This window comes from Lissotriton vulgaris, chromosome 4_1 (genome assembly GCF_964263255.1).
Source record: "Lissotriton vulgaris chromosome 4_1, aLisVul1.2, whole genome shotgun sequence".
NCBI classification, from domain to species: domain Eukaryota; kingdom Metazoa; phylum Chordata; class Amphibia; order Caudata; family Salamandridae; genus Lissotriton; species Lissotriton vulgaris.
The window spans coordinates 1,103,903,777-1,103,918,108 of record NC_141691.1 but is presented as its reverse complement, the minus strand read 5'-3'; the positions used below and the strand labels follow the sequence as shown (position 1 = coordinate 1,103,918,108).

General features: G+C 45.1%; 1 protein-coding gene across 1 annotated transcript in view; it reads left to right on the top strand.

Annotated features, from left to right (window-relative positions):
- GABBR2 (gamma-aminobutyric acid type B receptor subunit 2) overlaps positions 1-14,332 on the top strand; it is a 1,712,046-nt gene that overhangs the window by 471,878 nt on the left and 1,225,836 nt on the right. The window contains exon 3 of the mRNA XM_086967412.1: positions 573-743. Within this exon, the coding sequence (XP_086823538.1) occupies positions 573-743 (171 nt within the window). The remainder of the gene's footprint in view (positions 1-572; positions 744-14,332) is intronic.

Sequence of the window (14,332 nt, the reverse complement as noted above, 5' to 3'; positions counted from 1 at the left end):
TGCCATTTACGAACTGAGGAGTGCACAAAAGACGGACACCTGTACCAGATGAAGGTGTCATAATCTGTAATGTGATGTGCATGATGGATGACTAGAGTTCGCAAATGAATATTGCACAACCAGTATGTTATTAATATTGTTATTAATAATCGTATTGATATTAATAAATCTGCGGCCAACAATGACCACTACTAAGAACTGCTATTGTTGGCTGACATTATTTCCTGGTAGTGACAGAAAATGTATGCAGAATGGAGATCGACAAGTAAGTATGTATTGGTGACCCACTGAATGGGCACATGCGAGGGTTATTCACGGCACCAGGGACGTGCTGCTAGTTTGCATGCCATGACAGCTGTAGAGTTGTAGCTTTCCTCCTTTCAATATTTCAATGCAATGCTTCCTTTGGGAACAAGAACAATTATCTTATTCAAACACATTTGAAGTTACAGCATTTGTGACATATCTAGATTACCTTCGTTGTCTGCTATATAAGACTTCTGCTTGGATAGAATCTTAGATTATTTTTGTTCTCACAATTCTCATATCTTTTTTCTCATCTTTATTTACAGCTTTCATTCGCAGCAACGACGCCGGTCCTAGCAGACAAGAAGAAATACCCTTACTTCTTCCGAACTGTCCCATCTGATAACGCCGTGAATCCCGCCATTGTCAAATTCCTCAAACATTTCAAATGGAAGCGGGTGGGGACGCTAACGCAGGATATCCAGAGATTCTCGGAGGTAATAAAGCGCTGGAGCCTGTCTTCTGTAATATCTATATGAATGTCATGTTTATATAAATGCACGGATTAACTTGGCTTCTTGGAAGCGCTGCTTCGCGGTGAGCATTGTGCACTTCCTTGTCCAGTACTGAAGTGATTCCTTGACTAACTATTGACTACTTGAGAGGATTACAGTTGACCCCTGCTGTTCTCTTTCACCAGCATGTTCTCTCTCTCTTGGATGTCAGATCCATGGACTCCCTGTTCTGGTACTTTGAAAGAGCAGATCAGGAGAGAGACATACACATGAAATATAAACTGTGATTAGTAGTTCCAGCTTTCCATTATGTACCACTGATAAAGCAGTATTTACTTAATTTATTTTGAACTTTGTCAAGCACTTTGCACTTTATTCTTGACTATTTGCTGCTTGGATGGCCTGATTTTTTTCTCTGGTTGATTCACTTTATCAAATGTTTCTCTATCCTTCCCGAATCCTTTTCAGGGACACCCCACTCCTGAACTGGTCTCCTTTTTTTGGATGAGTGGAGTAGGAAAGAGTAGAAGCAGGTACTAACTTAAATTACGGTTCCAGACCTAAATTACACCACCGGTAGGATGGCACAAGGGACGAGGAGTTGTACGCTTTATGCATTAATCGAGCAAATTGTGAAGCCATTGTGCCTTCAGACCAGAGGGCGAGGACACTGTACACTGATAGACCAACGTGTAATGCAGGTTTCAATATGTCTGCATTTACTGCTCTTTGGTAGTAAATAGCAGTCTTTGGCATTCCTAAATGACCCAAATCTGGCAAAATGTTGAAAATTATCAATTCTTCTGCTACCTAATGGGATTGAGTATGTAAAGGTAAAGCCTTTGATTAGATATGCGGAAAATGGAAATACATATATGAAGGCAGGGGTGTCGCTTTAAGGGGAGTGCTTTGAGTATTACACCCCCCCTAGTAAATGTGTTGTCTAGTAAATAGTTGGGTACAGGTGCTGTCAGTTGGGTATGGTGAGGTTTCTGTTGGATTTCACCTAGGATTTGTACAACCACACACAGACAAACAAAAATATACACTTACAGTCTCTCTTTCTCTCCTCTCTGCTTTGAATTTCCTAAAACAGTTCGTTATTTAACAATAAAATTTGTTTTTAGTAACCTTAACGATCAACACTGCTCTCCATTCTTACTGCCCTCAAGCCCCCTCATGCCCTGCTTTTTAAGATAGTGTATTTTACCACAATATGCCAGCGCGATTGTTGGGATATATGAAGCCCCCCTTCCCCAATGTTACCAATGACCAAGCTAAACTCCTGTCTGAAAGTGACAGATCATCTGACTTGTTGATTGACCTTCTGACAATCACCATAGAAAATACTAAGCGGATGGAAAGGTGAAATGGATACTTTGAAAAGACAGAGGTAATCCTTTTCATGGCATTAGCATTGGAAATTACAATTCCACAAAAACATAAAACACATATTCTGAGAAATTGGACTTGCTTGGAAGGCCTGATAGTCCACTGCATGGAGGTGGACAGTTTTTTCTTAGATTTTCTTGCTTCATCTTTGGTCAGTATTGCAAGACCATCATTGTGGAAAATGTGTAACTGCACAGCCAAACAACTAATCTGTTAAGAAATAAATAGTTTTTTGGTTCATACTACACTTACTTAAAAACAAAACTTAATCAAAAATAAGGAAAAAAGCCGACTGATTTAAAGGTTGAACAGTTACAAAGGGAAAATGTCCAAAACGAATGGAACAAGGTTGATTAATGGAGCATGGGAGAACCCCCCCAAATATAGCATAGTCTCTGGATAGAAGCCTTTAGTAGACAGGTGGAGTAACTTTTATATTTCAGTTGGCTGTAGCTCCAGCCCAAAGTGGCCAAATATCTGACTTCAATAGATTGACATTCAAATGGAAAGATGAGATACTGCAGCATTTCTAGTGGATGATGTCTCTTGAGGCTAAGGTTATGGCGGATGGGAGTGGAGCGAACGCTCCTAGTTCAAAAGGAGGAAAGTCATGGGTTAATGAATTTGAGTGGTCAGCAGAACTATGGTAAAACGTTAAGTGGGCAAGGACTTGCTGGAATTAATGGCGCAATACTAGTTTGAAGAGGCATTTCAATTTGGTTCCTCACTTGATATTCAAAGATTTGACAGGATTTGAAACGAAACCTTACTTTGGTACAGTTCCTCGTGTATGGCTCTGCCTAACTTAGTTATTCTTGTTCAGGTTTACTTGGTGAGCTTCTTGCTGTGGCCCAGGTACTTTGCAGCTTTTCATCACCCAGGCTTTTAAAGCAGACTAGTCCAGCAGACATGTGTTAGACCTGTTAGCCTTAGGGGTGGTCTTCCGCCAAATCTTTTGCGTTCCTCCTTTTTTGTTGATCTTGCTTTTACTGGCCATAGGACTTTTTGCACTTTGCCACTGCTAACCAGTGCTAACGTGCACATGCTCACTCCTTAAAACATGATAACTAAGGTTCATCTCCAATTGGCATATTTAATTTACTTGTAAGTCCCTGATAGAGTAGCACTTCATATGCCTAGGGCCTGTAAATGAAATGCTACTAATGGGCCTTCGGGACTGTTTATGCAAACCACCTAAGTAGCCCTTTAAACATGTCTCAGGCATGCCAATGCAGCCTGTGTGTGCAGTTTTTAACTGCTATTTTGACCTGGCAACATAAACCTTTTTCCAAGGCCCTTAATTGTTTTAATATTATTTGCATTTAATCAAACCATCATAAACCAAGAAAAGGCAAAGAGAATTCTCAGGAGCATTGTTATGCATCAAGGTAGCTGGACACACAGTATAACATTTGACAAGCAATCATGCATCTGGTAAAGGGCAGCAACTGAGCAAATGTACTTGAGGCCCAGTCACATGAGTAAACTACCTGTACTGCCCCTGGTTCTCCTGCAACCACTGCTTGTATTCGTCTATGCATTTAACCTTGGCCAGATACCCACATCCTATCAGGCCATCACAGTCCAAACTGTTTAAGGGCTGGTCTGTAGGGCTGAAACTGTTCCTCGGAAGTCAGGGGAAGGGGAAGAGCTCCCATACAGTGGTTCCTGCTCTACAATCCACCCATCTAGGCACAGTATGGGGCAAGACACCAGTATAGCATCCCACATTCGGGCAAGATTGGGATCTGCTCTCTTCCCTTCATCTCGCCTCCCTTTCACAGTCCGCCCATTTCACCAACTCCAATCCCCACATATATGTGACAGGACCTTACGGCGATCTTCAACTCATTGCCAGTTGTCTGTGAGCAAGAATGAGTGCCAAGTCCATGAAGCTGTCTGTCACCTTACTGCCCACATTATTGGCATGGAGGCCCATTAAACACAGTTGAGGAGTGAGCTCAAAGTTCTGTTCAGTGGCACAGTAAGCAACCCGGAGAGCTGTGGACCAATACGGCGTCAACTATGGGCAAGACCAGACCATGTGAAAAAAGTCTGGATCACCCTAGAGATAACGAGGATCCGCTGACGTTGGTGCCGACGAGTGAGGTATGCCCTATGAAGTTAATAGAACTGAATGAGCTTGAAGCAGGCATTCATTTATACTTTGGGGTGTATTCCAGCACCCGCCTCCAAATTTGGTCAATCAGTGGCATCCACAAGGTTTCTTCCCAGTGCTGTCTCCCTTCAATGGTGCTTTGTAGAGCAAGGTGAGCGCTTTCGTCTGACTGTTATTAGAAAGATGTAATGTAGGCAGCCGTGCTCTGGCGGTTCAGCAGTGCAGTGACCACACCACTCGCTCCTGTGCAGTAGAGATCCATGAAGTAAAAAACTGGGAGGTTATATGTCTTTTGTAAGTCTATGAAGGGACACAACTCAACACCCACAAATATATTGCCCAAGATAGTGATCTTCAATTTCATCCAGTTGAGAAGTCCCGACCAACCGGCCCAAGCGTTGGGTAACCATAATGGCAGTTCGGAGTAGTAGGGCAATTTAGTGCGTGTTTGTTGTAGTGCCCCAGCCCAAACAAATCTAATTAGTATATGCATATTGCGGAACTGGGATATTAGTCTAGGTTGCAGTAAGTTGCTGGTTAAGAGATCCTTGGATGGTAGGCCACGCACACAACATCCCACTTCATCCCACAGGGTACACCTCATTGGTTAACCCACTACAGCGGTGCCGCTTAGTAGTAAAGTTCTGAATCTGGAGCTGTCAGTCTATCCTCCTCCACTGGCAAGCGCAGTGTCTTCTGCTCCACGTGGCATCCCCAATACAATATAGGCATGATATTGTCAAATTCTCTGAAGAAATTCCATGAATCTCTATTGGGAGGGCCACAAAGATGTAGAGAAGGCAAGGAAATACTACAATTTGCTACTCTGCTACTCACTGATAGGGGAAGGGAGGTCCAAAAAGCCACCGAACATCTCAAGGCAGCTATAGCACAGCGCAAATTGGCCCCATGGAGAAGATCAACTGTACGATATATGCCCACCCCACAATAGCAAATGGTTGCCTACACTCGGGGCAGGAGGTATGGGCCGGCTTTCTATGTGACCTTCTCGGAGAGGCTAAACACAGGATTTACTCCAGTTCCCCTCTAACTCCTAGTAGCAAGCATACTCTGTCAGTGCAGTCACTTCCCCTCCCAGGTCTGAATCCTCACCACTCATGTACAGGAGCATGTCATCTGCATAGAAAGAAAAATAGAGGCAATCGGCAGAAAGGGATGAGCCCCAATAGAGGACCCCCTGCCCTATTCTCCTAGCAAATGGGTCCAGAGCCAGGGCAAAAATTAAGGGAGGAACCAGGCATCCTTCTCTGTTGCCCCTCTCCACTGCACATATCTTCAAGATCACCAAGACGGTACGAATCTGAGACAGAGGGCTCATGTAGAGGAGTATTTTAATGAAGTGCAATGTGCAACCCATGCTAAGTAAGGTGACATAGAAGAACTCTCACCAGAGCAAGTCATATTCTTTTCTGATATCAATGGACATGACTAGGGTGTCCATGGGAGATGCTCCGGCTGATCCAGGGTGAGAAGCAACTGATGGATCTTAGGTATGGTGCTGCAAGTAAGGATAAAGCCACTTTGGTCAGGTTGGACAAGAGGGCACATACATGACAAAAAACTACTTTGCAACAATCATATTCAGAATCTTATAGTCAGCGTTAAGCATCGAAAGGGGGGGTGATACGAGTCCAAGAGAAGTGGGTCTTTGTCTCTCTTAGACAAGGACGATTGTGGCCTCATGCAATGAGGAACGTAGCAATCCCCATGCAAAGTGTCCTTAAACAGAGTCACTAATCTAGGAATGAGATCTGAGGCATACATTGCATGAAATTCCATGGGAGGGCCATCTAGCCCAGGGTCCATACCCCTCACCATCTCTTTAATCACATCCTGGAGTTCCTGCTCTCTTTTGTCCAGAAATAAGCAGACCATCGAAGGCCCAAAATACTTTTTTAATACATATGTCATCCTAGTGCAGGCCTTGGACATCCCAGAGGGCAGGGTGCAGTGTACTTAAACAGTGGGACATGTACTTTTAAGTGTTACCTGTCCTGGTAGTAAACAATTCTTGAATTGGGGAATCTTCCACAGAGCGAACTGCTGCTTTTCGGGACCCACTGCCGATTTGGACGGCAATTAATTCTGCTTGTGCTCGTGTCTTTGCCCACCCGCCTCCCACCGTCTGACCCCTGTTCCGGCTCGGGGTCTGGCCGCAGAGCAGAGCGTGGTGTGGGGCTGAAAAACTACAGTGACGAGCATCCTCAGCGGCGCAATCCGCGTCAATCGCGCGCCAGGTGGCGCTTTAAATCACAGTCACCCCGGTCGAGGGGGGGGGGGAATCTTCCACAGAGCGAACTGCTGCTTTTCTGGACCCACTGCCGATTTGGAAGGCAATTAATTCTGCTTGTGCTCGCGTCTTTGCCCACCCGCCTCCCGCTGTCTGACCCCTGTTCCAGCTCGGGGTCTGGCCGCAGAGCGGAGCGTGGTGTGGGGCTGAAAAACTACAGTGACCAGCATCCTCAGCGGCGCAATCCGCATCAATCGCGCGCCAGGTGGCGCTTTAAATCACAGTCACCCCGGTCGAGGGGGGGAATCTTCCACAGAGCGAACTGCTGCTTTTCGGGACCCACTGCCGATTTGGAAGGCAATTAATTCTGCTTGTGCTCGTGTCTTTGCCCACCCGCCTCCCGCTGTCTGACCCCTGTTCCAGCTCGGGGTCTGGCCGCAGAGCGGAGCGTGGTGTGGGGCTGAAAAACTACAGTGACCAGCATCCTCAGCGGCGCAATCCGCGTCAATCGCGCGCCAGGTGGCGCTTTAAATCACAGTCACCCCCGCCTCACGGGACGCCGGGCGAAGCCCGGACCAAGGGCGGGCCCGTTTCAGCCCGTTCAAGACCGGGCAGGACTGGACTGGGCCACCTTATTGACAGTTTCACTCATCTGTCCCACCATACGGTAATCTACCTACCTCTGCCCTGCTGTGTGTTAGGGTTCTATATTAGCTTACTGACTCTTGCTAATTCTAACTGAAAGCATGTCACCAAGAACCACCAGAAGCAGCAAGCCATCTCATGCTGCTCAGACAATAGGCCCAATCGACCAATTCATCGCAAGGGCTAATGACGCCATAAATCAAGGCGTCCTTTTGTTAGAAAGGAGGGTCTCGCAGGACTTAGCCATAGCCAAGCGCTCCTCGTTGGGGCTATTGGCTGCAGCTAAGACCCCATTGCGTAACTCAGACAATTGTGCACTGTTAGAGCCACTCACGGTTCCGGGCACCGTGGACTTATCGTATCAATCGATCTTTCAGCCACACAATTGTCACACTCTCCTCAACTCCAATCACCTCTATCAATCGAGAGAACCCCGACTCTCTTCACAAACCCAACAGACGAGGATTTACACTCTCCAAATACTAGAGCCCAGAGGGAGGGAGCTATACCGAAAAAAAGAAAGGGGAGAAAAGGGAAAAAGAACACACCCCAGAAAACTAACCCACAGTTACAACAAGGATCCCCGATTCAACTTACCGTTCAATCCCCTCTCCCTAAGCAAGGTACAAGTCATTTATCACTACCCCAGCAACAGCCTCAGACTAGCTTTACAACGCCAGATATCATCAACCTTTCATCTGATATTCCCAACCCCAATCTCAGTGGCAAAGTGGGAAATGGGCAGGACCCTTGCACACAGGACACTCACTTACTGGTTTCACTAGAGGCACTAATTAAATTATATATGAAACCCATTGAGCTAACTCTTGCCAAAATAGAAAAAACTTTAGCCTCACTATCTTCTGATCTAAAGACCAAAAAGACCTCAATCCCTACCGCCCCTGTGGTTCAAACACTTAATTCAAAATCCACTAAAAAAGGGGCACCTACTACCACTCAAGCACCTCAAGTACCCAAAACTGTGACTACTACAGTGGTAGTCCATCAAAAAGCCTTACCCACAATTGTGCAGCAAACGCTACCACCAAATGCTGCTAAAACGGTCCCTGCCACACCTTCACTCCCAGCCCCTTCCCAGGCACCAGTTCCTACTTGCACTTTACCTCCTACAATGAACCCAACAAAAACACCAGCCATAAAAAATGCTGCCTACAACACTAAACGCAATAAAGCTCGCTCAGTCCATCTTCCCCCGGAAGCAACTCCATTTGTTGTCATCATGACCAGGGTTCCTGAGCTGAATCCAAACTCCGAGACCCAGTATGGTCCTTAAAAAACAAAGTGTTACATTGGTTATCAACCAATAGGCCCCTTCCTCCTTATACCAACAATAGAGTCACTTCAGTTCGTAGGGTCCCTTGGGTAGGAAAAGAGTTAAAAACAATTCCCGGAGATTGTGTAATAATTAATTTTGAAGACCCCCAAACGGTGGAACACATCTCTTCCTGGGGCCCTCATCTATCCTAAGAAGGAATAGGCACAAAGAGACTGTCCTTCTTCTACCCCCCAGCTAACCGCTATGCCCCAGGTCCCGAGTGGAACTGGACCCAGGTGGGCAGCTGGAATAGAAGACCAGATTGGACAGATTGGTCGGGACATGGAGGCAGAGATGCCGCACTACCTTTTGACTGGAGGGGTGTCCCTACGTACAATAGATTTGAGTGTTTGGAGATGGTGGATTGACCACCATCCACAAACATTCATGACAACCTGAACCCTCCCTCTCCAGATTCACCACCACTCAATATACCTACACCTCCACTACCCCTGACCCCAACCCCCAGTCTTGTGCTACCATCATGTGCAGAAATCCCGTCCGACCCTGGAAAAGATGACAATAAATCCCTCTCTCCCCAAACCTTGCTACACCCAGTAACTATAGCACAAGATACTACAACTTCGTCAACCTTGTTAGTATCTATATTATTCTGGAATGTAGCAGGTCTCCGATCAAAGCTCTCACTTCAATCCTGGCTAGAATTTGTATCTACCTACCAGATAATTTGCTTGCAGGAGACCTGGGCAGTTGACCCATTACATCTACAAGGCTATAAAACCTTCCACTCCCCAGCGAGTGCCACCACCCATGGTAGACCCATGGGAGGCCTAGTAGTATATATTTCTAATAACCTGGTAGTAAGGAATATTTCCACCTTACATAGTACTCCGTACTATCAGGTCTTACTGATTATTTTTATTGATGGTACGTCATATTGTTTTATTAATTTTTATAACAATTTATCCCCACAGGACTGTTCAAAAACTGTTTCTGAAATTTCCCATCTTATAAATGAACAATGTCTTAAGCTCTTACCATCTGCCTGTAATGTAATTTGGGGAGGGGATTTTAATGTATCATTGTGTGCTAGTTTTAAAAAAGGTACGTGCGGCCTTCTAGATGAACAAGACTGCCCATTGACACACTTCACCCATTCCCATCTAGGTGACTTTCTCAACGACAGTCTTACCTCGCTGGAATTGACGTTCGCAAACGAACTTGCTGATCACCCTGTAGATTTCAGTCCCACTTTTCACGGTAGGGGCTGTTCAACCACCATAGATTTTATCTTATGCTCCTATTTTTTAAAGGGTAAACTTATTCAGTTTACCACTGGTTCAGAAGTTGCAGGTGATCATTTTCCTAACAGCATTACTCTTAAGCTAACTTCAAGCGATTTCCACCCTATTAGGAAGAGCCTATTGACTCAAAAATCTCTGACCATGGACAGAACTAACGGTTTTACCGTGAAATGGTCAAAGATTGACCCTACAACAATCACTAAAAAGGTTATATCCAAGGCACTCCCATGGATAAATACTTGTTTGGCGGATGACTCCTCCCCCGAGCAAATTATATCCAGCTTCCGGGAGATCCTAAAAGTCATTCAGGCCGTATTACTTCGCCACCACAAATCAGGAAACCAGACAGCCCCAAGATGGTTTAATTCGGCTTGTCGCAAAGCATTAACTGCATTAAAGAAGGCTTTACATAATCCAGTTAGAGATAAAATTGAAGTAGCTAAACTTAGATCCGAATATAAACAGGCCCAAATCAATTGTAAACGAGACCATAAGAAAAATCAATGGGCCCAATTACACGCGAGCAGCCGCAGCAAGGACTGCTCCCAGTTCTGGAAGATAGTTAAATCTCCCTTCCTGGCTGAAGCGAACTCGCATCAGCATCTGGATGTGGCTGTGACTGCAGACGAGTGGGTGACTCACTTTTCCAAGATCTTTAGTGACCCCCCCTCGGCCTGCGTCACACAGGTTGAATCGGTAGTCGATTCCCCCAGAACTGAGGTATTTTCAATAGATCTCCACTTTACTCTCAGTGAGATCATTCACGCGTTAACCTCCTCTAAAACCGGAAAGGCCCCCGGCCCAGACGGAGTCCCCCTTGATATTTTTGTCTCCAATATTGACCTATGGTCCCCTATCGTCACCCAGGTGATGGTGGCAGTATCAAAAGTAGGTCTCTTGGACTCTTGGTCCTCCTCCATACTCCTTCCAATCTTTAAAAAGGGCGACAGAACCAACCAGGCCTGTTATAGGCCCATCTCCCTCCTGGATTCAATGGGGAAGGTCGTGGGACGCCTAATCCTGGAACGACTCCAGGATTGGGCGACCGAGAAGAACATCATTACTGACCTCTAGTATGGTTTCCAGGAGGGACTTGGTACTGTTGAACAGGCCTTAAATCTAACCCTTTTAATAGGCAAGTATGTGGGAGTAAAACGGGGCAATCTGTATATGGTCTACGTCGACCTTAGTGCGGCGTTTGATTGCGTAATACACGCCAGGTTGTGGTCTGTTCTGGAGGAACTGGGCGTTGATCCCCCACTTATCAAGTTTCTGCGAGAACTTTATTCTGATGCATCAGCTTGTGTAAGATACGGGGTGGGTGGAGAATTAACATCCTCATTCTCCATAACACGAGGAGTCAGACAGGGCTGTGTCCTGGCTCCCTTTCTGCTTAATTTATACACCAACGGGCTGGAAATAGCCATGCTAGAAGGGAGCCAGGACCTACCTACCATCAACCAACGCCCTGCGCATTACTTTATGCTGATGACTCCGTTATATTTGCCCGAACCCTAGTACAGCTGCAAAAACAACTGGATAAATATTGTAACTATATGCTTTCTCTGGGTCTAAAAGTAAATAAAGGCAAGACCTTTGTCATGTACACAGGACCGAAGGTTAAAAATCCCAAACATCTATACATTGAACAAACCAAATTGGAACGAACTAGGGAATATCCCTATTTAGGTATTTTAATCGACGACCAATTAACCTGGAAAAGGGCAATGGCAAGAAGGAAACTGCTCTATCAGAGAGCGACCTCCGCGCTTGTCTCCTTCTCCAGAAAATTGGGCAAACCTGCTCCATCCGAGTTGCTCAAAATTTATAAAGCTAAATGTCAAAGCATCGCAACATATGGCGCAGGTGTTTGGGGCCATGTAAACACTGAAGATCTGCAAAAAATACAAAATGGTTTTATAAAATACCTACTGGCACTTCCGCAGAGTGCTCCGATATACGGCTGCCACATAGAGCTTGGTATCGACTACCTCACAGATAACATCAAATGTCAACCAATCCTCTTATGGCACCGTATTTGGAGCATACCCCAATGCCATCTAACGCGTGCCTTGATCTCAGATTGTTTAAAGATGGTGTCCTGGAAGAAAATTCCTTGGTTGTCGTATGTTTTTAACTTTTTGAAAGACCTAAACCTTACACACTACTTCAGGGATCCTCCTTCAATAGTAGATATAAGCAGAAATGCACTAAAAAATCAATGTCTCACCCACCTAAGAGAACTGCGCCTTTCTGGTGAAGTATTTAAACAAACTAATGTGCAAGTTCTGTCGGTCCAAGTTTCTCCAGGTATCCAGCCCTATTTCACTTTTTACTTATCGAACTATGAAAAATACCTATTAACAAGGTTCCGTTTCAATTTGTTTTTCCGCCTTGTCACATTTCCGACTAAGTCAAACTGGACACAAGACCTAGTCAAATGTCCGTGTGATCATGTCTCTCCCCAAACGACTATGCACATTGTTCTGTTTTGTCGTTATTACATTGAATCACGTAAGCGTTGGATCATTCCACTGTTGCGCCAAATGGGGCTGAGAACCTGTCGTCCGGCATTCTTAGCTCTTCAGCACCTAGACTCACAATATGTGGCAAAGAACGTAGTGCTCTTTCTAAAATCATGCTTAACTATCCGTAATGCCATGGAGACATTGTTTGATTGAGTTTGTGATCTTCTGAATCAATCAATTCTTGTACTATGAATTACAGTATAATCTTTTATATTTTTATCCTGTAACATAATAATGTGTTTTTATGGAAATGTATTACCTTATATGATGTACTTTTTATGATTATCAATACGTTAATCGAATAAAAGATTTTTGAATTGAATTGAATTTGAATTTGTTTTTCTTTACTGCACAGCATACCTCTCCCATAGAATAACATTAGAATTACCTTATTGAAGTTAATAAACTGTTATTCCGAAATTGGAGCAGGTAAGCAGTTCATGTTTGGTGTCTTTAGAATAGTAATTAAAAAGCCTAACCTATGGTGCATTCGGATTTCAAATGACAATTTTGAAAATGTCACTTTTAGAAACTTGCCCTTTTCCTCCCTTAGTAATTTACAGCCTGTAGCTTGTACCTTGGCCACATGACTGTGGTGTAGCTGACAGTTGAACTTTGTGTATTCCTACTAGACAGCTACACACTATAGAGAGCTTAAGTGTGCCTTGATAGGCCATCACTGACAGGATGGGAGGGAGGAGCTGGGCACATCCCCACTCACACTTGAATAGGCTGTGTCCTGCCTCCTCACAAAGGGCTGCATACTCCCCCCAGTTGGTCTAGAGCCAGTACATGGGATCCAGGGGGCTTGTAGACTTCAAAGGGAAACTTCTAGAAGCTTCTCTCCCACTTCAAATGAAAAAATGGGAATAATAGTAGATCTCAGACACCACCTCTTCAGTTCACTTCTGGACCTGTATATACTCTGCGAGGAAGAAGGACCGCTGTGCGGTTGATAGGACAGTCATCTACTGGACTGCTGTCCTGTTGAAATGGTCCTGCTGCATTGCTGTGCTGACCTGCTGCCTCATGCCGTCTTGCCTGGGTGAGAAGGACTGAACCTTCATCTCTTGAACCCAGAACCGAGAGTGACTCTAAGGACTGTTGGTTGGCCTCCTGATGTGATGCTCAGGGACACAATAGGCTTTCAACAACCTTGCAGCTGCACCTGGACCATACCATGAGTCTACTATGCCAAGTGGTGCCACCCCAGTGCTGGACCGTTGGAAGCAGGGCTGTCTAAGGTGATCTGCCAACCTCTGTGGATCTAGAGGAACTAAGGCATCTCCTCTGCTGGGTAGGAGCCACCTCAAGCAGAACCGTAGCATCGACGTTACTTCATTGATCGGAACCACTTCAAAGTTCACTTCTGAGCCCGTTCCTGCATCGGTACCGCCCCCATGCAATGCATCCTGGTGCAGGCCCCAGCATCTCTCATTGACGGCAGGCTTGACAACAACTCCAGACTCCGCATTGCAGCTTCGCAGATCCTGGGAACTGACGCATCACCTCGACTACGCGAAGCAACGTCAACGTAAAACTTTGCATCGCATACACTCATTGACGGAATCCTTGACGATGAAGCTGGACTCTGCATCGCAGCCTGATGAAATCTCAGAACCAACACATTGCTTCAGCTGCATGACCAATCTTTGACATGATTCCTCGCAGTGCTCCGTAAACCAGGATTTCATTAAATCTGTTCAGTGGGCCTAACTGGGTTCCTGTAGCCAGCCTGCACTCCATCATGGTCAGCCTGAACGTGTGACTTTGTCCTGGCCAGGTGTGAGCAGATGTCCACAGTTGACGTTTTATGCCTTTTGGTGCTATTTTTACTAAAATCTTTCCAATCAAATATCTCGGGTCTTATTTTATTTATTGTAAATGACGTTATTTTTCTAAACTACTGTGGAATCCTTTAGTGGTGTGTTTTTATTGTATTAGTATTTGAAGCGTTTCATAAGTGCTTTATTGTTGAATATCAAGAGGGGAGCGAGGAAATAAGAGTACCTTGTTCCTTTTCCCTGTGTTAGTC